Source organism: Eutrigla gurnardus, assembly GCF_963514095.1.
Source record: "Eutrigla gurnardus genome assembly, chromosome: 11".
Taxonomy (NCBI): Eukaryota; Metazoa; Chordata; class Actinopteri; order Perciformes; family Triglidae; genus Eutrigla; species Eutrigla gurnardus.
In genome coordinates this window covers 7,474,494-7,502,063 of record NC_139925.1, presented here as the reverse complement: position 1 = coordinate 7,502,063, position 27,570 = coordinate 7,474,494, and the positions used below count along the sequence as shown (strand labels likewise).

Here is a 27,570-nt window from a genome sequence, read left to right as displayed (position 1 = left end):
ATGGCATTCTACTAACACCATTTTTGTGTCTGCTAAAGTACTTTTAAGTTGCTGTCGGGGCAATACTAACACTGTAGTATGGGCACTTCACTAACACACTAACTAGAACAGCACTCTTTGGAAGGCTTGCAGCTTTCGAACTAATCAAACTGGACAAAATACAAATCCAAAACAAGAAAAAAAGACAATGAAAACAGACATGAAAATGGGTTTAAAAACATAGGAAAGTCTGTCAGACAACCGAAAGCAAAGGCAATAACATTGCAGTATATAGGCTGTCTGAGTATAGCGTGTCCTTTCCCTGTGCTTTGTTGTCTAGGTAACAATATCCGTGGATGGGATTCTGACCACCACAGGATACACACAAGAAGACTACACCATGCTAGGCTCTGACGACTTTTTCTATGTTGGAGGGAGTCCTAGCACCGCTGACCTGCCTGGATCTCCAGTTAGCAACAACTTCATGGGCTGCCTCAAGGAGGTAAACACCACTTCTGTGTGCACTCTGAGGCTGGTGGGTGTACGGATATGACTGGCTTCACCCCAGGACTCCAAACAGGCCACTCCACCCACACACTGACCCCGTCTCATCCTTTACACTTTGCTTTAGTTTGTTTCTCCTCTTTTTCCGCACGCAAACTTTGTTTTGTCTCTACCGCCCCCTCAGTGCACTCATAATGTTATACACACACACACACACACGCACACACTCACTTCGAGGTATCGGCCGTACCACACGGCCGCACATGAGCTGTCTGAGTGGAATTTACCGGCGGCTTCATACAGCTCCGTCAGGTGCACTTCAAAGAGGAGCAGTGATCCTGAGATGAGGCAGGTGAATTTTCATGAGCAGTCAGCCAACTGACACACTTAAAAGCGCACTATTCTTCCACTGGGGGAAATGCATCGGCTACCTGACTGATATTATCAGAGAACGCAGAATGTTTGGTCTTTATTTATACAACTTTAACTTATGCTACAAATGTAACAGTTAAATGCTGTCAGGTGGTGTGTTCATATTCATTATATGACGTAATGCGCCCTTTGAATCAGGGTCATAACTTACAGGATGTTATTTGTCACTCGCCCCTTTACTGGTATGTTCTAATATTCTACTGTAGAAGTATGTATAGTCTATCTTTTATTCATAGAAGTAATAGAGGAAGAGGTAATGCTTCCTTCAAAGTATTTCCTTTTCACTTTTAAGCTGTGCAGTAGAATGTTTGCTGGTTTAGAGGGTTTTTGACCTAAAGCATTTATTTCAAGAGCCACTGGGGATGCACGAAGATATCCAGCAGGCAGATCTCCAAAGTACTCCGAAAATGATCCATCCATTTTTCTTCTAATTTCAAAAGCCGTTCCTCCCCTTTCCCTTGTTTGTCATTCTTCTTCTTCCTTCTCGTACTCCCGTGGTGTCCTACATTTTTTTCACCAGAGGCGCAGGTTGTTCTTCAGGTCTGAGGAAGCTCTCTTTAATGAGCAGGCAGGGCATGGACCACATGTCCACATGGCACGTACAGCTCATTAAAGGTCTGGTTTTTGAAGGGGAGAATCGTACTTAACTGCATGTCTCTGAGGTGCTGTAGTTGTAGTGACATAAGGATTGGGATTGGTGCACCCTTAGCATGGTCATCCACCACAGAGAGCTGCCCTCATTGCTCCTGGTCAGTCTGACCACAGTAGCTGTTCTTACTATCTTGAGCTCAATGGCTTTAATTGCTGAAAAACTTGAAGACATTCTGCATGGCTGTGATTGTTCCGCAGAGATGTGAGACATACAGAATAGCACATCTTATACAGTATTTTTTCCGAGGATAATTTATTATGTGTTATTTAGTCCAAAGTTAATTTAATATAATTGGTGAAAAGGGACATTTTTATTGCCTGTTGCATGTACAGACGTCCTCTCTCAGGTCATCTTCCGTGCACGTCATGATAACATATGAGAGCGGCTTTAACAGCATGTGCTGTGGGCCCTGATTGATGGTGAGTTTCGAGGTGGCTTGTTGCAGCGTTCGTGATCAGATTGCAGTCTGAGTCGCCGCGCCTGCCTGTTGGTTCTGATGGCAAAACAAACGGTGGTGCAGTAATTGCTCAGTTGTCACAGCCCTAGCTTGATGACAAATTAGTGCAGCACTACTAGAGCAGCACCAGTTGTAGCTCAGACCAAAGCTCCTTTGACTCTGAAAGGTGTCCTTTGTCTTGACTACAAAGAATACATTTGGGTTTACAGGCCGAGTCTGTTCCACATAACTAAGATCCAGCTGGCAGAGATATTATCTTTTATTTCTTTACCCCTTTTAAATTCCATCTCGTGTCAGCAGTCTTGTCAAATTACCCCTTTATTCCGCTTCTACATCTGTGAAATCTTTAAAACATACAATTTGACTGTTTAATGTCTATATCTTCGCTAAAAAAAACATAGAGATAGATATAAAATAGAGATGTGGGAATAAAAGCCTGCCATTTTGTTTCCCTTTTTTCTTTTTCTCTTGTGCAGTTAAATGCACTCTGATACACTCAGCATTTACATGAGACTAAGCTTGAGCTTACCTAATTCCAATGCGCCGCTATGAGCTCCATCTACCTGAACAGTTAGACACAGTAGATCTGACTCACTGATAAACATAATGCTCCATGCAAATGCAATCCCATCGGATGTGTCCCCGTTTTCAGGTGAACGCTTAGCATGATGGCAGATAAAGTCACGGACAGTGTTTTCCACAGCTGTAACCCATTTGATTTGTCCCGTTGAAAGAAATATAGATTTACCACTAGAACTCTTTTTGTTATGTAAAATGCACATGCGTGCTGTCTCTCACTGGATAACCTTATCTACCAATTAGTGGTGCTAGAGCAGCGTGGAAGAGATCACTGACTCTGCTCTTCCAGGGCTTAGTCTGTCTTACATGCTATTGACAGCTTTGTGTTTAAAGGTTGATTTTTAAATTGTGCTTCGAGGTTAGTAATGTGGGGTCTGGTTGATACATGAGCTCTTATGTTTTCAGAACTGTGACACATTTGTGTGTGAGAATATATCAAAAAGTATCCACAGACAGCAGATTCATAACACTGCAAATATATACAATACTTTTATCAGTGGGCTATTGGCTCAATCACCATTGTATTATCTCCTTTGGTGATGGTGATATTAAATGAAGATATTTGAGATCGCCACTTTAAAGTCGTCTTGTTGTCTTCATAATATTTGCTTAGTTAGCCATTTGACACATCATATTAAAACTCGGGAGGCACCAATCTAGCTTTTTCACTCCTGATAGCAATAACTAGGATTTGGCTCGTACTGGGTACTGATCAGATACTGGTGTTTAATTGATAAGCTGCTTCACTGTGTGGGAGTGACTGATTATTTGTATGTGAGGTAACATCAGGCTAAACATTGCTTTCCTAACTTTGTCAAACAAAATGTAAGAAATAAACACACAAACGTAATTGTAATTGGTATTTGTTAAAATAAAGGTATCCGATCCTCCGTCCAGCTATGCGAGTCAGTAGCAGACCGATATCCGAAGTCTGTAACGGTGCATCCCTAATTAAAACACTTCAGATGCGTGTGTGAGTGTTTTTCTAGAGAAGTAAATTTGAGAAATCGTGACAGACTGATGTTTTAATGAAAATGTTTTGACATTCACCAAAATGTTAATTACTTTCTCGTATGGAAATTAGACGTAACTAGACAGAGGGACTCATGCTATTACAGCTGCACTTATTCAAGACACTCTTTCATTATGGAGATTGGATAATGACAAAGTTATAGCTGTCTAAGTTTCTTTTTTCACAAGACTTGCCAATTACAGTAGCATTTCTTTTTGATTTGCACACAGTGCAGCTTACAGAGTCCCCCTACACACATTATAGCCGCTGCTGCGTCTTGAGAGGGATGTTGCGATCAGTAAAAGATTTCCTTCTCAAGTCTACAGTGTTGAGACCAGAATTTAGTATGCCCGTTATGCTGCCTTTATATAACCACAAGACAGGAGATTAAAGATGCGTTTCACACACACAAATGGAGTTGATTACTGAAACAAACAGCGGTAATTACAAATGATCAAGTTGGCAAATTGGTCAGTTGATATTTCCGCAGTACCATATCTCATCTGTGGTTAATTGGTATTTTAATGACATTGCGGTTCGTGTTTTTGTAGCGGACTACTACTGTCTGTCACTTGTGCGTCTTAGCTCTTCAGCACTTGGCATCTCAAAGGTCACGGCACTAACGCACTTCATTTAGTGAAGCACTCAGACGCCAAACCCTGTCTGGTTTACAGTGTGTGAGAATATAAACTGCCGTCTGAGAATATATGAGGGATTTCTGCATAAAACCGTGAGTCAGGTCGACTTCATCACTTTTGAAAATAATGCACTGTTGCAACGCGTGTGCTCATGCAGTCATTTTTTTTAATTTGCCTTAGAGAGGAATATCCATCATCTGCCCACTTTTATTGTAATCACAGGCTGCAACAGGGGCCTTAATCAGCATTTTACTCCACACCTGCAATCAAAGCAGCAGTTGAGATTTATCACTCTCCGTCTCACTTTTTCCACGCACAATCCCAGGAGATGCTAACCCGACGAGACTAATTTTCTCCGACCGATATCACCATTTCCTTTTTTTTTTAAATTCAGGCTGTCTCTTCCTTTAGCTGCCACTGACGCTAAAAATCACAATGATGTCTCAACTGTCTACACTTGGCCCAGCCGGAGTACACTATGCACGTGTTGTGAAGGCTTCAAACGGGGAGCAAAGAGAGCGGGGTGATGCAAGTGACATTTAGTGCCACGCAAACACAGTTCCTCACGCATAGGTGCAGCGAGACAAGGACGAGCGAGGCTTGTGACAGACCGTCCGGCGACGCGGAAATGTCACATGGAAAACAGCAGTTTTACACACGCAGCTCATTCATTTTTGGAAATAAATTACACGCAATCATTATTATGAAAGTAAATCTTTCAACTCGTGAGGTGAGACGTGCTACTGTATGTCTGACTGTAGAATTGACTGTCTTACTCTCCTCCCAACTCAGGTCGTGTACAAAAACAACGATGTGAGGCTGGAGCTGTCCAGGATGGCCAAGCAGGGCGATCCCAAGATGAAAGTCCACGGCACCGTGGCCTTCAAGTGCGAGAATGTTGCCACTCTGGATCCGATCACGTTCGAGACGCCAGAGTCTTTCATCATCCTGAACAAGTGGAACGCGAAAAAGACGGGCTCCATCTCCTTCGACTTCCGGACCACCGAGCCCAACGGCCTTCTCCTCTTCAGCCACGGCAAGCCCAAGCAGCAGCCGAAGGATTCCAAGAATCCCCAGACGCTCAAGGTGGATTTCTTTGCCATCGAGATGCTGGATGGCCACCTGTACCTGCTGCTGGACATGGGCTCGGGAACCACAAAGACCAAGGCAGTCAATAAGAAAGTCAATGACGGCGAGTGGTACCATGTGGACTTCCAGCGAGATGGGAGATCAGGTAACTTTCTATCTTTAGATGGAGAGCGTGTAACAGGAGATTGAGCTCTTGTCGCTACATCTGTGGTGGACCTGAGAGCCCAATATATTCAGTCTACACATGGAAATAGACAAAACGTGAGACAAAAATGCTGAGAAACACAATTTCACGACACATCTGCAGCAAAACTTAATGTCTGAATTTGTTCTGTTATACTACATGTGTTGTCAAATTGGCGAAGACCTTTTCCATTGGGTTTTTTGTTATTTTTTATTTAGTTAGATCACTGAATACATAAACGTTTGGATACGAGTGATAATGATCTTGTCTGAATCTGAATGAGTAGCATAGATTCGTGCGTGCCATGTACATTCAGCAGCGACCTCGAGGACCAGGTTTTCTGTGCACCATCCCCATTAATTATTTAACTGCACCAAAAAAAGCTACTCCAGGGTCACAGTTAAGTTTGCTGTGAAAGAACATATCCATTACCACACCAAGGCTGACACTACATCTCCACAGAAAATAAGAGATTTATTTCCAGTGGATGCATGTTTTAAACATTCCTAGACATTTAATGGAGAGAAAAAAAGTCTTGATGGCAGATTGCGCGACCCATGTGTCATATATTGTGATACCAGAGACACATTTGCCACAAAATGACTTTGCCCTCTCTCCCGTTGTGTCCTCTAAGCCCCGGGTTGCTCTCCTCTGGTCCCTGTTGATTTGCTTATCTAAGCAGCAATTTGTTAGTGTGTGCTTAGAGCCAAGGCCCTGCAATGTCATGCTGCAAATTAGATATACCCCTTGACCATGTTTTCCACTCCATCTCAAGAGGTGGAAATTAGATTAACTGTTTCATTACCCCTCAAAGCAATGCTGGGCTGTGGTCTAAATTGAGCTGTACACATTGTTAGAATAGCTGTAGAGCCCATTCATGTTTTTCTTTTTCTTACTTGGCTGCATTAATCATCGAGGGCTTTTCCTAGACAGACATTCAGCTCCAGTATTCCGATTGAGGCAGCTGAATACAGTCATTTACAGTGATAAACAGTACCGAGTGGTTTGGATTCAACTTAATTTACAATAGGTGTGGAAGAAAAACAATATTTAGTTATGGTACATCTAACTATAGGAAACACTGTCTAAATGAGATTGTGTTCATTATTTGTCGATTAACCTCCCATCATCCACCCCCACTCGTCAACACACAAAAGCTATTGAACATCTTTTTCTGTTGGTGGAGCTCGCTGTTCTCGCTGTCTACTCTGCCTATGTTTCCATGGAAACAGGAGGTGGTCTCTCCCAGGACTGAGACAGTTACTGCACAGTGCTGTGCTGAGCTGTGCACTAATGACATTTCAGAATAACTTTTCTTCCTCTCCTCAAGTCTGAGGCGTCAACAGTTGCAAGCTGGAGTGTACAGGGGACATAAAAGGGTCTCTGTAATATGACGACTTCATGTGAGAGGAGTAACAAAATGGTTGGAGTACCGCACAGTGCACTGGCACACTGTTTAAAGTTACCGAGCAGTTTTACCAGCACCGTTTTATTTGCCCACCCTTTTAAATGTAATCCCATTAAACTCTGCAAGTATGCAGTCCTCCTAAATCTAAAATCTCACATCTGGAGATATCCATGAACTGCACAAAGCACTATTGTTTGCAGTGTGTAATGATGTGTGCACAGCACCACAAATGAAAGCATTATGATTTTTTCAGAACCTTTTTGTACTGAAAAGGCCTCATGCCTTTTCCTTTCCCACAGGATACATGTAATTTTAATGGTGCATTAAATAGCAGATTTGTGTAAATTGAGAGATATAAAAACTTTGATAACAGCTTTCTAAATGCAGACTTTTCCCCCCATGAGTTATTGCTATATATTGATATTTGGGTCACAGGGGAGCTGATTCGTGAAATAAAGAAATTGTTCATTTGTGGACATAGATTTTAAAAGTGTAAAAACATTCGATTGAGAATTGTATGCTGTGCTGTGCTGTTACCAATTTGTTACCTTTATGGGAGCCTGGCCGAACATAATCAATCCCTGTCAACATATCATTCAGTTTTTATAGTCCACATGTGATTCTCCATCAAATACCTCCAACGTATATAATGCTTTCTTGGCTCTTGTAGGCTATTATGCTCCCCGGCCCCCTTTCAGTGATACTTTTTAATAATTGATGGAATTAAGGTAATTTTAAAACTTTTAAGAAAAGAACACACTTGTCCCCTGAGAGGGTGAGTCACGAAACATATGGTACGCCGTTTCATCTGTGTATCAGATGTTTTATTAATACACACCACCAAGCACATCACATGAAACAAAAGTGTAACTCGACAGTCGGGCGTAATTATCTGCAGTCAGTTCCTCTACTGGCAACACTTCCTGCAGCCGTGACGATGGCGGATAATGATCCCTGCCCTATTTAGTTTAGCCAGCTCTTCCTGCAGGAAGCAACCCTGTAAATGTACTCTCGCTCTCAGACAGCATCTTCTAACCTCAATGCATTAGAGACGCTAAGAGACATTCTGCTTTTAAGCGAGGGCTTCTAGGCCACGAGTGCCACGAGCCTCTCATCAGAGACATTACACGGACATGGCTCTGTTGAAGCTCCACTTCCTGCCAGGGCACAAACACTATTTTACACATAGACATGCACGCACGTACAGTACACGGACGGACACGTGCACATACGCGCACATATAGACAACTCGACCCCCTCCCATCCCCACAGCCCACTCGCCAGCTTCGCTCCCTCTACAGAGAATCCAATCACATAGAGAGATTTGGCCGTATCGCCCTAACTGGATTGTAGTAATCCCCTGTCTAACATGTTTTGGGGATGTGTGAGTGGGGTTAGGGGACATCATGCCAAGTTGAGCCTGGCTGCTGATGCAGAAAGTACGAGAGAGATCTCCTTGGACCCATGCCTTCAGGTTTAGTGATGGAGTACCACTTACTGCCCAGGCCGTAGAGAAAGAGAGGGGTGGACAGAAATGTGGTCAAAGGGTTTTAAAGTTGGCTGGAATGCTGAGCTTCCACATCATTATCCATCCTCATTTACTGCTTGCATCATCATTTTGATCAACCCTCCTAAACTGTACATCCTGTACTTGCTTCTCAAGAAATGATTTGCCGCCGCCATTCCCTCATCTGCTTCCTTATCTGTCATCATATATCCCTCCCTCATCTTCTCCACAGACGCCTTTATCTCCATGTCCCCATCTTGTTCCGTATCCATCTCCTCCTCTTTTGTGCTCGCTAGCGTTTCGCCGAGACACATCCCCTTCCCCTCCTGGCTATGCACACTGTTCCAAACATAGGCCGTCCTGCAATGTGTGATATGCGTCCCATGCTGCTAGCATGGCGATGGCATGTGTCCCCATGGGATTGTATAGTGCCTTCTGATTTAACATAGCTTGACTGTGTTTACACGCTTCCTTACAGGACTGTGACAAGTGAGCAGAGCACTCTGAGCAGATGCCTGAAAGATGTTGACATCCTGCTCTTGCCTCCTATTTGCATCCATCTAGGCAGACATGCTTATTGTTGACTTCCGGCATCCTTGTTTCCTGTTAATGACCGTAATACGATTTAAGTATAGATTCCATGGAATTTAAAGTATCCTACTTATCTCTCACTTTGTAGATCTACACTTCACAGAGGAATGTTCCAAAGATACTACCTTCCATATGGTGAAATGTGACATAACTGTGGTGGAGATACCTCCATCACGATTCATGCTGACCACATGATGCTCATTCTTCAGCAGGACACCTGCTCTACTCCGAGAAAAGTTTCCTCGCTAATGAGTTTGATGTACTGAGCTCGTTAGCGATAACCTGAAGGGAGCTGTTCTGGCTGCATGACGGGTGGCCCTTGCCAAGTGTGCAAAGCTTGGAAGTCACAGCAGCTGTGGCTGGAGTGAGCGGGGGCAGTGGGTGGCGGAAGGAAAGTGCTGGAACAGATGCCGGGGGCCAAGACCCCGAGAAAAGAGCTGGAACATGTTAGTGGGACCAGGTTAATCATTGTGCACTAGGTCCTTCGCTGTCTCTCTCAAGCACTTTTGCAAGATGGCTTGCTCACCTTGGCTATAAAGAACTTACATAACCAACATTATTATTATTATTATTATTATTATTATTATTATTATTATTATTATTATTAGCACAGTGATTTATTTATTTTTTCTTTGCAGCCCTTTTCAGATTTAAAAGATGAAAAACAATAAAATTGTGCTTTTTAGTTAAAAGAAACATACAGATATTTATCTTATGTAGAATGAATTGTGATATGTACATTCATGCATGCTAATGGTAGCTGTAATGAAACGTGAAAGGCCCCATTTAATGTCTAATGTGTCTCTAGAATGTGCCAGGCAGCCCCGCTGAAAATTCATGCGTGGCTTAGGGCTTGTTTCCCAACATAAACACTTTGACTAGAAAAGTTACTTAAAAGCTGCGCTCTTCTTCCACATACAAGCAGTTAGCACTCTGCCATTTAGCCTGAGGGAATCAACTAATAGCTCCTTCATATCTGCCACGGCATGCATCTGCCACTCAAAATGCAAATTATGACTTTATGGCAATTCTATTTTTGAGTATCCTTAGCCTATTATTTCTCGGACACTCGTCCCCAGGCAGTGGCCTGTGTGGCTCCTCGGCAGCGCGGTATATAGATTACTGGGCGAGGACGCGGCCAGTGGAGGCAGCCACCATTAATTAAAGATCCACAATGGCTCCTGCACTGAGACTAACAGATCCATATACAAATTAATCACCCGGTCTGAGTCCCACAGTAAGGCCTTCCTTTCCACAGCTTTACAGTCCAGTCATGTCCGCTGTTGTTTACCGTGCTCCAGATCGAGAATTAAACCTGAATGAGAGCGATAAATCATGGTGGGGAAACACACAAACTCTCATTGCAGGTTTAGAGGCAAACAGAAGGAGAGACGGGGTGAAAAAAAAACAGCCTGCAGTCCGTTAATCAAGTTCAAAAAGATGGCGATGATGTTTTTTTATTTTTTTATTTGTTTGGTTGGCTGAAGTGATAGAGGGGGCAATGATTTTTCTTCTCCTTTCTTTTTTATGACCACTGCTGTATAGATAAAGGAGATTTATTATGGGAAATCAGAGGAAAATGGAGAGGATACTCTTTGGGGTCCTAGATTAGGCTACTAATAGACTAGCTGTCCCATGATTAATGTGTCTTATCAACACTCATCAGTCTTTCTAAATGAAGAAAGTCCTGACCTTGTCCACATGGATAGCACCAATTAAGCTAATATCTTCATCAAACCATCTTTAAATGGGTCCTCTCTGCATCTTTGTCTTACTGCTGGGCACATAGTGTTTTCCAGCATCTCCAGTCACCGATAGGTGCTGTAATCCATCTCGTGAATAAGTTAAGAGTTGTTCAAAATAGGAAAAAATAAACTCATCCCATTGGTTTTGTTTTGTTTTCCAGGTACCATCTCTATCAACACCCTCCGTACTGCCTACACAGCCCCTGGAGAAAGTGAGATCCTGGACTTGGATGACAATCTCTACCTCGGGGGTCTGCCAGAGAACAAAATGGGGCTGGTGTTTCCCACTGAGGTGTGGACAGCACTTCTCAACTATGGCTACGTGGGCTGCATCCGGGATCTATTCATTGACGGACAGAGCAAGGATGTCCGGCGGCTGGCCGAGGTCCAGAAGGCTGCGGGGGTGAAGCCCTCCTGCTCTAAGGAGCCTCCTAAACAGTGTCTGAGCAACCCCTGTCAAAACAATGGGGTCTGTAGAGAGGGCTGGAACCGCTACGTGTGTGACTGCTCCGGGACCGGATACCTGGGACGCTCTTGTGAAAGAGGTAGGACTTTGTTTTTGTCTCATTTCTTTTTTCGACATCACCGGGATTTGTGAAATGTTGACGATGCTACACAGTGACACACTTCTCCCTCACTACGTATCGTCTTGAGGTGGGCACTGAATAAACAATGTGGATTTACCGCAAATGACATCAAAGACAACCAGCAACGGACTTATTTTAATTATACAGTCTTTAGATTTAGTATTCATTGTCTGAATGGGACCTCCTTTCAAGTTCAGGTTGAACAGCATCACTGACAAAAGCCCGCAGGTGGTCCTTTTATCTAGGCTGAACATGGTTGAACATCAGCCGCTCTCAAACAGCAAGCTGAAAGTAAACAAGACAGGGAAAGAAATTGTGCATGTGGAGACAGCCACAGAGAGGCGTGCAGAATGAGTCGGCGAACGTGGAGCGTCGACTGCCTGATGTTGGACTACGTTGAGTGACAGATGACTGATGCACCACTGAGACGCCGCTGGTCACGTCCGCCGTGCACCCCACCCTGTAAATTGGCTGTCTTCTGCTAACCATTTGGCTCATCAAACCACTCGCTCATGACCAGACCTGGTGCAGAATACTTATCCCTCTCCCCTCCACGGAAGAGAAATGGGAGAAGTGAGTGTCACAGAGTGAACTCTTGCAGCTGGAGCGGACGTAAACCTGACTCTGCAGTAGTTTATCGCACGGAAAGCGCAGCTTTATAGGTGCTTGTAATGAAATAACATCTCAGGATCCTCACTAGGGTTATAGAAGTTATAGGTAAAGTCGTTGTAACCAATATTTGTTTATCTGTTTAGAGTAAGAGATGCATTTGCTTGAAGTTGCCCCTGAGATTGTCTAGACAATCCCGTTTTAGCGCTCTACTGCAGATTATTTTTACTGTATCTGTCATGTAGCTGAGAATTAGAACCAGTCATGGAAAAATAAGTGTCGACTAATGCGAAGCTCAACATGTTTCTGCTTTTCTTTCTGCTCAGCTTTAGCTTGTTGGCCTTTTTGACCCGAGGATTGCCCTTTGGCCTCTTTAATCGAAACCTTGCCGGATTAAAAACGGCAACCAGCTTTGTGAGGAAGCAACGCCATTCACTGGCATGGTCTGCTCCGAGGCAATTATTTCTTGATTAAAATTGGAAATTTCAAGCTTATTTACATAATCAGACTAAGTGAATCAATATGTTGGATGTATAGTTTATCCACTAAAGAGATTTGCAATATTAACTTATATAAAGAGCCCAGGAGTTTGTTGTAATTAGGCTTAACAGTATTATTCAGTAATTATAATTTGTTAACTCACTCACAAATGAGTGGATTAATGATGTGTTTATTTTGTATTCCGTTAATAATAACTAAGTGCAGGAAGCGACTGTATATAGTGAATTTATAATGAATATCACATCAATACAAATATTGTCCTGGACAAATACAATGTTTAATATATCATTATAAGTCCCTAAAGCCAGGATTACATGCACTCAAGTGGTAAAACCCATATGTTGCAGCAGTACGTATAGTGTTTTCATCATAAAGTCTCAACGGAGCACTAGCAGCAAATGAGCGAAAAAACAAAAAAGTAGTTAACATATGCTTAATCAAGGCAAATGTCAAAACGAGCCCCAAGTATGTGACATCGTTATCACGGCGTGATGCATCTGCACGGGAACGACAGCAGGACCAGGTTCTCTCATCGGGGAGAACATTAACTCCAGTTGGAATGTAACACAACCCACGCAGTTCTGTGTCATCTGTACATATGCTCACGCTTCTCCACTGTGTTCAAGTCACTCACCTTGTAAGATGGTGTTGCCTAAATATCCTGTTGGGGTTGTAGAACATGTCTGGCTGAGACGCTAATGATACAGCTGATAGAAATCTGCTGTGTCAGAATGAAAGCAACATAATACAAAAGCACAATAGCGGAAAGATTTCATATTTTCTGTTATTGAATGCAGTCATGAACATCTTATGACATGACAAGTCTTGATGCGGTGAAGACGGGATTTTCATTCTGTATCATTTCAGTGAAAATACTAAAAGAGAACAGGAAAGAGAGAGCGAGTGAATCTCCTCCATCTCTGATGAATGTGTCAGTTAGGCTTGGCTCTCATTCTCCACACGTGCACTTCCATTCTAGCTAATGAGTTGACAGGAATTAGGGCATAGTACACGAGGGAGGTGGAGTGGGCATGGGATACAGATCGTTTCACTTCAGTAGGATAATGACTTATGCGGAGTCTTCTTGCATTCAATTGCTTTTCTTTTTTTTGATCGGAAAAACAAAAGCAGAAGGCATGCCGCTCTGCTTTTCAAAGCGCCTGACAGGAAGTGAATCCTGCATGTTACGAAGGTCTCTGCCACCATGACCCCCCCTCTTCTCCCTGCTAACACTCAAGTATCTGCTGTCTCGTCTCCCATGTTCAACTCTCCTGGTTTCTGGCTGCCTCCGATCCATGTACGAGACTCACATCTGCGAGAGTGTGAGTGGGAGCAGTGGTATGGAGGATGGGGCCGTGGCGTGTTGCCAGCTGTTTTGATGGCTCCAGATTGCCTCTGCGCTGGTAGGATGGAGCAGGCACCAGCAGGCCGAGGAGCTGTCAAAAGAATTACCCCGGCTCTCACTTATCCATGCATGTTGTACCACCCGGTGGCAAAATACAGCTACTGCATATGGCGGAGGAGGAGGAGAGCGACAACGAGTGGAAGGAACAGGAGGTGGAGCTTCGGAAAAGAGAAGCACGGAGCTATTCGCCCTATTTTGAGAGGTTTTAATTAAGCAGACAAAGCAATTTTCCCCCTTGCATCCCAAATGTCTTCCTCTACATTGTTCCTCCAGTTGCTAATTAGCCCAAATATTAGTCTTGCAGTGTGGGGCTAAGGCAGCCTCCCAGATGGTGTAGTAGGTGCGTTGCAGCAGATGCACGTACTCCCTAACGAGATATGACATGCTGGATTCCAACGCTGACAGCACCTGCATTACGTGACATGGACTGTGGCTGCAGATGGATGTTTGCTTACAGATACCAGCGATGAATACAGAGAGATGCTGAAGATCAATACACGGGTCGATACACTATATACTCACTGTACGCCATACGTGTTACACACACATGCTGACGTTTGCACGTGAACAGAGGCTTTGCACAGCGCTTTGTCCTGCTTGTATCTTCTCGCCAAGAGTGAGCTTAATATCTTCCTTGTTAAATTCAGTAGTCCCACACTGCAGGTAATACATCATTAACGTGAAGCTCCATTATATTGGAATGTATCATTACAAGGACCGGTAATACGTGGCTGATGTCGAGCTCCAAAACATAATTACTGAAAATGGCAATATCTCCAACCTGAATAGAAAATATAATAATTATTTAAATTAATCAGACTATTGAGTGTGGGGATCAACAGGGGTCTCATGATTTCTTAAATTGATTCTAACAACTGAATTAAAAAAACGTTTTAATTCCAGTTTAATATAACTAATTGATCAACCCAAGTAGAATCAGTATTTGACTTAAAATAGTTATACAATGGATGTATTAATCACTGGAGTAATATGCAGTTAAGATAATCAAATGTACTATTTTTGCATCAGTTTGGGTAAACAATTGAAACAATTTAGCTCCGAGTTAATTCAAGCCGTTTTCTCAGTCATACATGGTCGTTAAAGTACACAGAAACGGCTGAATACCGACAATGGATCACGCACGGTCTAACGTCACGTTACCATGACAACGGTGGTGTCGGAATTACTTTAAAACTGAGGCGATGAAGAAACATTTAGAAAATCAATGTTAAGTGACAATGACTTACAGAAACATGTTCTATCTGTTCTATGGAAAAACAGATTGTTTGAGCATGTTTGATGCTTTTCAGAGCATAAAGCCATTTGCCACTGGCCTGAAGCTAAAGCCAAGAGGTGCAGAATGTTATTGCATAATTGTGAAATTCCCTCAAAGGAGAACACGGCTGAGTTTTAGCATTAAAAGCGCATTTTAGCCATGCCCTTTTGACAACACGCTGTGTGTTAGTCACCATTCACCACACTTGAGCATAGTCACAAATTAGAGAGAGAACTGGTCGTCTCATGCCTTAAGCGATGTACAGATGCGCAGAGAATCGGTTGAAAAACATTGGAAATTGTGACTAAGAGTACTGGGGCCTGATTTTCTGGGAATATAAGCATGTTTTGTGGAATAGACATTTGGCAAGGAGACGATCACATTTGTTTTCCGTATATAGACCTGAAAGGAACATTCATGGTGTCTCTCAGTCCTTATTTTCAGCTGTATATTACACCTTCTGATGTCTGGTTTGCACTGAGTTTCTTATAATAGCTCTTGTTGAGAGACTTTGATAGCGCAGCGAAGACCAAAGACTGGAGATTAACTTGTAAATCACTAAACTTAGTTGTAATTCTCCATTAATGGTCTCATTTCATACTAATTCTTCAACATCTTTGGCTGTCGCATAAGCTGAAGTTGCAGATTCCACTGCCCCGAACGGACACACTGGTCCATTTTCATCTTTCATCTTTGCTCTCGTTTCGCAAGCCGTAACAAAGTTTCCCCGAGATCACAGGGTAGCAGATGTTTATGTGAATATTTGTCGATGATAGTGCTGCTTCTTTCTGTGAGAATAGTTTCACTCAGCCTGGCAGGTTGTTTTCATAGATTTAATAATAGTGAGTCTGTTATTTGGATTTTGTGTACTAAGATGCTCAAAGAGGGCTACGGTGAAGAAGACATGAGCAGCTTTGAATTATTTATGATATCTCAGAGCCATGAAAACATTTTCCAAAAGCCTTTGGCAGGTGTTTTCTGGCAAGTTGTGAATTGGATTGGGCCTGGCGCCCTGATACTGTGGGACATCACAATCCCGTGACATGCCGCTGACAGCTCTCCCTTCCTGCAGAGGCTGTTCTCCTTGGGGGAAGGATGGAAGAAGGACTGTGTGCCTGGCTGCCATTACTCCCCCCTTCTTAGCACAACAGCCTAATTTGTAACTTCTCTGAAAGTGGCTCCCTTAACCACAATCCTTCCATGATTTGTGGTGAAAATCAGAGAACAATGTTTGTATTGTGTTTTTTCAAGGCGGGGAATGAATGCTTTGGTATGCTCCATCTCCCCCCCCCCTGACAGCCTCCTGTTGGGTCGGCACAGACGGAAGCTCCACTTTCAGTCCTTTCAATTTATTATGATATTAGACATGGGAGTGCCATTAAAAACGACTGGGCGTCCAGGATTGCATTTTTGACAGGTGCTCACTTTGCATTAGGTAATGATTCCCTCACATGTCATTCTCCATATTTTCATATCTATTTGGACTTTGCTTATTTATGCCATTTTTGACAACCTCTCTTATGAATTTCAGCAGAGGTGACATCTTGGATGAAATGCAGTATTTACTCCAGTTGTGATTAATTTGATCCATTCGGGGTGAAAAAAAAAGAAAAAGAAAAAATCCGGATGATTCTTTATTTATCCAAGATGTTGCACTAGGTACATCACATCAATACTTTTCTTCTCATCTTGTTTCTTCGTGGCCATTTGTTTTCATGTCTGCCTTTTTTTACCTTGAGCATATTTTCACAAGTGTAACTGATCCGATTTCACACAGAGGCATTTAAAGGGGGGAGGATTTAGGTTGGAGCAGGAATCTTATACAGCGCAGCACTCAGATCTGTCACTCATTGTGTAGCTGTAATGATTTTCATGTCCCATCTTCCCAGAGTAAACATACACCTGAACAACAGACACTCGCTGTTTATTTGTGTGTGTACAGTATTAGGCATAGTTACATATTGAGAGTACATCAAATACTCATGCTTCCACTAGAAAATGCTCTCATGTGGTTTAAGCTAATATTGCAGTGACAAACATATTTCAAGTATTAGCGGCATGCTTCATTTTTTATTTATTTTTTGCTGGCATCTGCTAACGCTGCCTAAATGCAGCTCTTTGCTTTAGCTGCCTGGCAGGAAGAAGACAGTTTAGCAGTGAGAACTCGTTTGTCACACGCCCCTGTCATCTGCAGCATACCCCAGGAGGGCGTGGAGAAATTGGATTTGGGTGAGGAATGTGACGGAGTCGTCTCAGGGGATGGATGTGACATTGGCTCTGTGTGACGAGGAAGTAGTGATGAGGTGGTGTGTGTACATTGGTACCCCATCGCCCCCGCCGCTCTCCGTCTCCGGTCCCTCCAACGTGGCTTCTATCTGTGTCGGCGCTGCAGTTGCAGTAATGGCTTTGTTATTGGGTTATGGTTTAGTTACACTACTGGAAATGCTGTTACAACCCCCTGCCAGCGTTAAACAATCTCCCCTGCATTTCTCCAGGCGGCTGCCTAATGCTTTGAATAAATGCAGTCACCCTGAGCAGAGGCTCGATATTCCAGGTCCGCGGACTATTACAATTCTCTCGCCATTTGTGTCTTTCTTTTTGTTTCATCAATCAATATCAATTTGTCCCTTTTGTTGTTCGTCACTATAACATTGCAGATACAACACTTATATAAGATATGTATCTGTTTGTCATGATGTGTTACTACTGTCCTAGCGTGTCTCTGCAGAAAGGACTGGACAGGACTCAGACTTTGGAGGGAGTTTATTTATCTGTCAGCTTAATGCGATGCTAGACTTATGACAAGTCTTTACACACAGTGTGTTAATACATTTTATTTTATTTTGTAATAGTAGTACCTGTTTGTTGGATTCATCTGCAGTCAGAATGACTAGGGATGTCCAATAGGCTTGGGCGGTATCTGTTTTTCCATACCCTTCCGCACATTATATCAGGGGTATACGGTATATGAGGGTATATGATTGTATGTGACGGCATGCATTGAGTCAACGGAGCATCAGAGTAAAAGGAAATTGCCTTTATATGTCCCGTTGATTCACATTTGCTTGTTTTTTTTATGCAAAATTAACAAAAACCACCACCATGAATTGTAAGCTCTTTAAATCAACCAAAGATGGCAACACTAAGCATCTTAGCTGAACTGCCTGCTGTTATATTTTAGAGATCTCTGCTTTTGCATACTGTGCACTACAACACATCATATCAATACAGCATCATAGAGCCCGCAGCCTCTGTATTTATGAGTGTTGAAAATCATAGCATTGGGATTTCTAAATAGCCTCGTACACCGTAATACCACCCAAGCCGGATGTCCGACGTCAGTGATACGCACCGTCTGAGAAACGCATCACCCAGAGACACTTTGGGAAGCTTCTAGTTTCCAACCTCATTGTTAAAGTGTTCATCTATGAATGGACACGATACAGTCAGTGCATGATGCTGGGCTTACTCACCGCAAAGCAGTAGTAGAATCTGCATTTGTCCAAAAGACACATAACCGGCTTCTCACTGTGTGGGTGGTGACCTTCGAATCACAGCGCTCTGTTTTTATATGTGTTTAATAACTCCACCGCTAATGTAGGTCTCACATCAAGATCGAAAGTCAAGCCTGTAAATCCATCTATCCACTTCAGCTCATCTTGTTCTCCTCATTCTCTCTGCAGAGGCGACCGTCCTCAGCTACGACGGCAGTAAGTTTATGAAGGTCCAGCTGCCAGTGGTGATGCACACAGAAGCCGAGGACGTGTCCCTGCGCTTCCGCTCCCAGCGAGCCTACGGCATCCTAATAGCCACCACGTCTCGGGACTCTACCGACACCCTGCGTCTGGAGCTGGAGAGCGGCCGCGTCCGCCTGACCGTCAATTTAGGTAACGCCTCGGACATGTGCCGTCTGCAGCACCAAAGTCACGTGTCACACACACACACACACACACACACACACACACACACACACACACACACACACACACTCTCTCCATGTACATATTTTGAGTAGAAGGTGAAGGTATAAAGCCTTTCAATGGAAAGAGTCTGCGGCTCTCCGCTCACTGCCAGTTGAGCACACAGCTGCCGTTGCCCGGCAGGGAATGCTCGCTGCCCGCCCCATCAGCTGACCTCACATCAACATCCATACATGTTCATTGCCCTTACGCTGCACACATTGCTGTATTCTTTCCTGGTGTTGTTCAATTTAGACTAAGAGGAGGCTAATAATGATTCTTCAGAAGATGAGAATGTTTATAATACCACAACTCTCATCTAGTGGTTACCTTTTATATATATATATGATACAGTCCTTTGTTGTGAGATGTGGCCCAAAAAAGCCCTGCGATCATTTGTGCACCTAGCATGCAACTGATTGCCCATAAATCGGCAACTTGTGTCTTGAAATGAGCACAAGGCGAGACATGCCTCCGCCTGCAGCAGAAAGCAAATTGAGGACAAAATGAAAAAAAAAAAAACCTCTGAGTGTGTGTGCTTATTGGCTCAGGAAAGAATCCAATGATGCCTGTGAAAAGTTTGATATCTCTCAAACAGAGCAATGCCGCACAAATGATAGCCATCTATTTCTCCTTTCCACTGGCTAAACAGAAATGGGCTGCCTAAGCGGAGCCGTTTAGCGGTGCATACAAAGTAGACCGTCTGTGTCTGCTGTCAACCACAAGGAAGCTTGTGTCCCACCCCGGGAAGACAACAGCGCCACACACTGACAGGGCTGACAAGTCAGATCATCGCGACTACAAAAAAGATGCCCTCTCATGAAAACAAGAGTTGTTTTTTTGTTTTCCTTTGGATTGTCCCCGGCCATCAGCCCTTCAAGCCTGTCTTCCCCGTCCGTCCTTTTAAACAAAGCAGAGCATTCCCTGTTAGGGTAGGCCAGTGTTGGTCTCTGGCTGTTTGCGACCACTTTTCTGCTGTGGTTGACGACACACGACAGGCAGGGCCAAGTGGGAAGGAGGGGAGGGGGGGGTTCGATCTGGGTCACCTTTCTCCGAGCACGACATGAGCTAAGAAACGGAGGTAAAAAAGAGATACAGAAATAGAGGAGGTCAATATGACATTATGGTGCGTTACAAGATTAGTCATTTTATTTTGACTGTAATGTCAACTAGTGCTTGACTTGGAGATATATTCTTCCTCCTCCTTTATGAAATATATTTGTATAGTTTGGCCTTCAAAATGTCACTTCATGTAAGAGTACTGTTATCAGCAAAATGTGTATCATTATGTCATTATGCATAAGGGCCCCTACTTAAAGTGATAGGATGGTTATCACTGATGCATTAACATGCGAGCAGCATTTTTATGCTGGTTGAGCTGGTTCTCATTTTATGCACTTCATATATTGTTAGGTATTAAAATCTATACTGTAACAGAGCACCATATTTTATAATCACCATATGCTTCTTCTTTTATGTAAAAAGTTGTTAAAATGTGCAAACCAAGGACTATAGCAGTCTGATTAATGTATTGGAGTATAAAATTACAATATTTGCCTCTAAGCTGTGGTGAGGTATAAAATGGCATAAAATGGAATAGCTTCCTCCTGGTCCTGTCTGACCCTGGCCCAAATCTGATGCTTTCATACTGTATAGACGATCCCATCCTGTTAATTAGAACGCGTAAAACCTGTTTTTGTTTGGCTACATGGAGAAACGAAGCAACACAAACAACGTTGCGTAACTAAACCTCGGCTCTTGTGATTTTCTGTTCTACATCGCTAGGACACGTATTCCTGTAAAGCGTGCTCCTCTGGCACAAATCCACTGCAGTGCTTTTACCAGCTCACTGCAGCTCGGGGCCATGGGTGAGAGCATCAGAGGACGGACAGGGTCCGTGTGTGTGTCCCCAGAGGGGTGGACTGTATGCTTTAATGATGTCTGCAGCTGTAACGTTGAAAGATGAATTTATCTCTCATCTATTCTTCCCCATCTAGATTGTATCAGGATTAACTGTACCTCCAGTAAGTTACTGTTCACCTTTCTTCTTCTTCTTTTTCTCATCATACTCTCTTACTCTTCCTGTTTCTGGGCATTAATGTGTTATTCTCTATATAAGTGTTGTTCCGTAGCCATGTTTAGGATTTATTCTCTGCAGCCATAGCGTGACCCTGCCATTAAAACATCCCCAAAGCTATGCCAGTGGGATTGCAATCAGTGCACTGAATTATATCTGCCGTGCACCTTGCATGGACGTAGATGTTCCATTCAATCATTCTGCGGGTGTATAAGACATGCCTGGCGGTGTTGTGTGCATCATCTGTCCAGGAGAACGATGAGCAGTGGGGAGGAGATGGAGGGAGGCTTGAATTAATGGCGAATCCAAATATGGCAGTCAGCTGTGATTCTGCACTCTCAGTTGCTACTGATTAACAAACCTTTTCACTCAGGTCGAGATAAAAAAGCATGCTTTGGAATTTAAGGTATTTTAGACATGCATGATTTCCCTGTCCCCCCCCCTTCCTCCTCCACAATTCAGTTTTTCTACTTGAGTCTTTCGTGCCAGTTGTGAATTGATGAGGCCATTCAGGCACTGAGGAAATACAGAGTGTGATTTTATTATTCTCATTAACCTGCCTCACGGAGCAGAAAGAAAGGGATGAAGAGGGAAGGAGAGAGAATAGATCTCGTTGTGGGATTCATGGTGGATATCTGTGTGTGTGTGTGTGTGTGTGTGTGTGTGTGTGTGTGTGTTTCAACAATGAGGTTACATTGCAATATTTTGGGAGGTAAATATCCCCGACATTTATTATTCAGGAACAGTGATGAATTAATAATTACACCTCTGGAGTCATAATACGAGTGCCTTCTTCCTGTTTAATGATTCCGAAGTGACGGACACACTCTCGATATCAGGAAAATGCCAAGAGAAATTAGATAGTGTAAGCTTCATAATTCAGTGCCGGGCGTCACACACCTTACATCGGGACAGACGGTCCTCTCTGAAAGCGCGAACTCTTTTGTGTGTGAAGTGTTACAGTATTTGAAGGTCATCGCCTGATGAGAAGCGGAGACTTGCACAACTAAATGCCTCCGCACGGAATCACATGATGTGACCTCTAGACATGCTTCTGTGAGCCAGCCCTTCTTAACACCTTTCTAAATGCTAAACAGCGTTGTTCATGCATCTTGGATTGCATCCCTTGTTTGTGTATGCAAATACAAAGCTCTAAGCTCTAATTCCCCTCTCTAATGCGTTAAAAGGTCATTCTTGGTTTATGGGGATAGTGTGAAGGCATAATATGTGCAAACATGCACTCCGCTAGCTGTTGTAGTACATTTGACTGATTTACTTTTCTTTCCATTTTTAGCTCTTCATTTTTCTCTATTTTTTTTCAATTCCAGTTTTCATATTCCTTTAAGTTGCATGCACAGCTTTGCTAAAATCGATTGAGGCAGGATAAATGTAGAATGGATTGAAGTACTGACTAAAGGCATAGAGCTCTAAATCCACAAAATCCACATCTTTAAGGTGTTCAGTACATTCAAGCATTGCTTTAGAAACTAGCTTTGAACCGTGTAGTGTAATGTGTAATGCAGTCTGTGTTAATAGCCTAGAAATTGCAAAATGTCCATGCAGTCTGTTTCTGCATTCAAGCATTTTTATGCTGACAGTGTGTATTTTTTTTTTGTCCCTTTTATTCTCCGTAAAAATAATCAGAGAGAGATTTTGAGGTCATCAACATTTAATATCTAGCTAAGCTAATGTTGAAGTCAAATAGAGAAAAAAAGCATGAAACGGAAAATTCAATAGACCCAGACCTAATTGTGTCATAGGAAGATGTTTAATTGAAGTTCTTGAAAAGAACTGTGTTAAGCCAAGGCATTTACACTTATGAAGAGTTAGCATTTAATATCATATTTTCTAGGTTATTATTTTTGTCCTCTTTTTTTTTTTTCCTGTGTTAATGAATGTGTCTTGTCAGGCGCTGCAGCTCCGGTCAGCTTGTTGGATGGAGAATTTCAGCACCGACTCAAAGAACACATCACTGTCAATTAGAGACCTCGGCTCCCTGGGGCTGCCCGGAGCTGTCTGAAGAAAACACTGCCACTTCGACTTAAACACTGTTAACAGGCACTGAGTGACAACAAACTAAAAATATGACCTAAAAATATCTCGTGATAGATTGGCTCTTTTTTCAGGCTGACATTCTGGTCTTCTATTATTCATTAACTTGAACTGCAGGATAATCGCAATTTACAGTGTCACAGCGAAGAGCGTAACTTCATGTAATTTATTCTTTCCCATGACCTTCGGCAACATCTCAAGGCAGTTTTTTCCTCACATAATTGATCTTTTCCATGCGTAGCTCTTTCGGTTTTTAACTTATTTTGTGTGAAAGAGCTGCGGGAGATTCTTTTACTTGGATATTAAATGTGCATGTTAGAAATCATGCATGAGAGGGTGATTTAAAGGAGATGATGCAAAGGGGGAAACACATGTCCATACCTTCAGCCTGCTCAGCAGACACATTTCATTTAATTGTAAATATAGGATAAGCACCGCAGTCAGCCAAAATAAAAATTACAATACCAATTAAATTGAAACTAAACTATGTTTTCTGCAGTACAAACTTGAACAGCCAGTGAAGGGAGAGAACAGTGAAGTGCTTGAAATTAATGAGCAATTATGGGGATGTTCTTTATGGTTGCACAGAATTAGTTTGATAAAGAGGCTGGTTTGTTGGCCCAGAAGGTCCTTGTAACAAACATTAGCTGCTTATATTAAATGCTGGGGAAAACACTGACATCCCCCAAAAGTTCCAGCGTGCTGAGGGACTTTCCTGTCAAGCCAGCAGGTAGTTAACGCGGCCAATATAGAGTTATTGCTAAAAATACTCCGAGTACAGGGATGGCAACTTTTAAACTATGTAGAGCAGCCTGTTTGTAGAATAAATGAACTTAAATGGCCAGAAACGGCAGGATAGTATTGATTGTCATCGTTTATTGTTCTAACACTGTTTAACCTCTGCTTGCTTAAACAAGGGCTTTTCATTCAGGGAGGCATTGATTGGACAAGCAGGTTTCCGAGCATCATAGCCCCGATAAAGCTTCGCTTGCCACGCGTGCTGGCTTTGATGTCTGTGCTGACTGTAATCCAGCAGCAGCGGCGGCGGCGGCCTGCTGCTTGGTCAGCGGGTCCCTCTTTCCCTCCACCTGGGTGAGTCACAGTGGCGGGGCAGCTCCGGCCTGTCATCCAGCCAGCCAGAGCTGATTGACTGGATAATCGCATCTTCTCATGCTGCCCTGTGCCACCCTTCTCCACTAGTCCCTTGGGCCTGAAGTCAATGAGGCGTCCCGAGATCACTGTAGATCCATCACTGCAGATAGATCACCACGAGCGAGGGCACTAGAGAGGGCTGGACACGGACAGTGGACCACAGGACCTCAGTGTCTGGCCAGCAGCTGGCGGTTTGGACCACAGACTGCACCACAGGCGTAATCACAGGCCCTACAGTAGTGAATGCTGGGCTTGACCTCTCCTCCACTTTCCTTTCTTTCCTCCTTGGAGCGCTACAAGGACAGGACGATGGAAGGCAAAGATCGAGCATGCTTTCAAGTCCAACTCCGTCCCATTATTTCACATCTCTCCCCCTTAATCCCTCGCCAGTCGTCTGGTTTCAATCCTGTCCCGGTGTTTAGTGCTTACAAAGCAGAACTGTGCCTCTGAGATTGAGTATGTCCCAGTGCTTTGGCACCCTCAGATTTGCATACACATTGCATCGGGGCTTTGAAGATTGCAGAAAAGGAGGGAAATAAATAGCCATAAATGGGTGCAGGGGCATGAAGATGGCACCTATGAGAAATTCCCCCCACAGTGGGCAAGGTATGCGACGCCTGGGGATTTTAATACCGTCACAGTGGCTGCTCCTCATTGGCCTGTTTGGTTATGTGCACAGCAGGGGAACATAAGAGCTATTTGGCAATTTAAAGATGCTTTAAGACGAAGGCTGGTTGGAAAAAAAATAAATGAAAACATGTTTCCCCAATTAGACAATGTTTGAATTTCTCTTTTTTTTTCTTTCTGCTCACGAGATCAGAGATTTGGTGCAGTCGCTCGGATTTTTCCGTGATTCTAAATTTGATTATCTCTCCTTGGGTTTTTGGCACTGTAACTCTGTGTGACATCTCCATTGCTGCCCGCTAGCAGTGGCACACTTTATGCAATATTAATTTGCTGGTTTCAGCAGTCAGTGGAGGAGGAAGGATTCAGAGGTGTTAAATATTATTGTTAGTTGGATTTTAATCAGTTGAATGGTTTTTTTTTTTGGCATTATTTATGGATTTAATGAGAGTGCATCAAACCTAAAAAGAATTTGTGCAATCTATCAAGTGTAACTTACAATATCAGCTACCTGCTCCTTTTCCAAAACACCCATTTATTTTCAAGGGTGCTGATACGAATCACATTCTGTATTTCCTGTTTTTGTATTTCTGGATTTCCAGGGACACTCTCTTGTCTTGTGTTTGGCATTTAATGGGTTCTTTTCACCACCAAGGACACTGCTTCCATTATGCAAGTGCTCATTCAATTCCACTACTTCATGTCATGTGGTGGACATGACAGAAATCAAATGCTGGGTTGCACTGGCGTAGGTAAACAAGATGGAGAGTGATGCTCCGTTGCTTAGTGCATTGCTCCGTCGTAGCCTTTTGGTAGTTGTATACTGCCACCAAGTGGCATCATAGGAACAGTGAAATGTCAGGAATGAGGGACCAGGTGTAATAAAACACCTAATTATCCCCTGTTTGTTTAGACTCTGTACATTTCCTGCAGAACAGTCAGTGTTGGTAATAATGTGACATCCTGATTACAGCCTCCCTCCACTCGGTTTGAGGAAAATGGTGTTCAGTGAGAATTCAGAGATTTGATGCCCTACCTAATGGTGCGATCAGGACAGCAAATTCAAGTTAGAATGATGCGTTTTCAATGCATCATTAACCATGTTTACTTTAATGTTTTCTGCCTCCGTCAAACTACTTAAACTCATCCACTTTGCCCATCTTTCGATCTCCCCGTCTCTTTCTCTCAGCCTGTCTATAATGTTTGTGCTCTGTACTGTATGCGTGCACGTGTGTTAACCGTTGTTTGGACTGTCCTGCAGGCAAAGGGCCAGAGACTATTTTTGCTGGTCAGAATCTGAATGATAATGAGTGGCACACAGTACGTGTGTTCAGGAGGGGCAAGAGTTTGAAACTGACCGTAGATGATCTGCAGCCTGTGGAAGGTACTTCTCAACCTCTGCTCTTCTCTCACAATCCTGTTTTTTCTCCTGTAAACTTAACTGCTTTGAGTATTCATTGTTTTTGTTATTGCCTAATTGATGCTCTCCCTATGTTATTTCATATTCATCAGGCAATGTTAAAAAAAACATGTTCTAACACAATTATTTTCCAGCAACATTTCATAATAAGTCACAGAGAGCTGACTTTGTCATCGTGGGAGAGTTATACACATTTAAGTTTCGTAGCTTTGCAGGGAAAAATTATTTTTTTATAAATACAGTGTGTACTGTTACATTTTGCAACACTGATTTGCATAATATACAACCTCAAAATACCAAAAATTCATAACTAATTTAGTTGAGACACTAGTCTAGACTTTTTTTTTTTTACAGTGTCCATGCAGAACTCAAAAACATTCTCCTTTGCTAATTTTTCTTCTAATATAAGATTTCTTTCACATCATGAGGTGTTACTGTCATTATCAGAGGCTTTGTAGCTGACCCTTTGTCAACGCTCCATTAATTGTTGTAAACCCCCAATAACATCCCCTCTCCCTCTCTCCCTCCCTCTGCCGATCAAAGGTCAAATGGCAGGTGACCACACCCAGCTGGAGTTCCACAACATTGAGACGGGCATTGTGACGGAGAAGCGCTTCATGTCCATGGTGCCGTCCAACTTCATCGGCCACCTCCAGAGCCTCGCCTTCAACGGCATGGCCTACATAGACCTCTGTAAAAACGGTGACATAGATTACTGCGAGCTCAACGCCATGATCGGCTTCAAGAACATCATCGCCGACCCCGTCACCTTCAAGTCGCGCTCCAGCTACGTGACCCTCACCACTCTGCAGGCCTACTACTCCATGCACCTTTTCTTTCAGTTCAAAACCACCTCCTCCGACGGCCTCATCCTCTTCAACAGCGGGGATGGAAACGACTTCATCGTGGTGGAGCTGGTTAAAGGGTGAGTGGATGCAAAGCCTTGCCCCGCGTGTGTTTTTAGATATTTAAGATATTTAGTTCCTTTTTTACCAAATTGACGGTCTTTTTGATGCAGGACTCTGGTGTTTTGCACAGCCCAATGTTGCACGTACGTGCTACCTGCCATCAGGTGTAAAGAGCAGTGATGCTTTAAACTACATTGAATTAGTTTTATATTACTGTAGCAAG

The 27,570-nt window shown here is 43.1% G+C and overlaps 1 protein-coding gene across 11 annotated transcripts in view; it reads left to right on the top strand.

The window, feature by feature from the left end:
* Positions 1 to 27,570, top strand: part of LOC311021393 (neurexin-1a) — a 236,604-nt gene that overhangs the window by 83,395 nt on the left and 125,639 nt on the right. For 9 of the 11 annotated variants that reach the window (XM_084021938.1, XM_084021937.1, XM_084021932.1 and 6 more), the window contains 7 exons: positions 320 to 481; positions 5,046 to 5,487; positions 10,939 to 11,322; positions 18,839 to 19,042; positions 21,112 to 21,138; positions 26,281 to 26,403; positions 26,983 to 27,364. In XM_084021938.1, the coding sequence (XP_083878064.1) occupies positions 320 to 481; positions 5,046 to 5,487; positions 10,939 to 11,322; positions 18,839 to 19,042; positions 21,112 to 21,138; positions 26,281 to 26,403; positions 26,983 to 27,364 (1,724 nt within the window). The remainder of the gene's footprint in view (positions 1 to 319; positions 482 to 5,045; positions 5,488 to 10,938; positions 11,323 to 18,838; positions 19,043 to 21,111; positions 21,139 to 26,280; positions 26,404 to 26,982; positions 27,365 to 27,570) is intronic. The other 2 variants (XM_084021926.1, XM_084021934.1) reach the window with 1 other exon arrangement.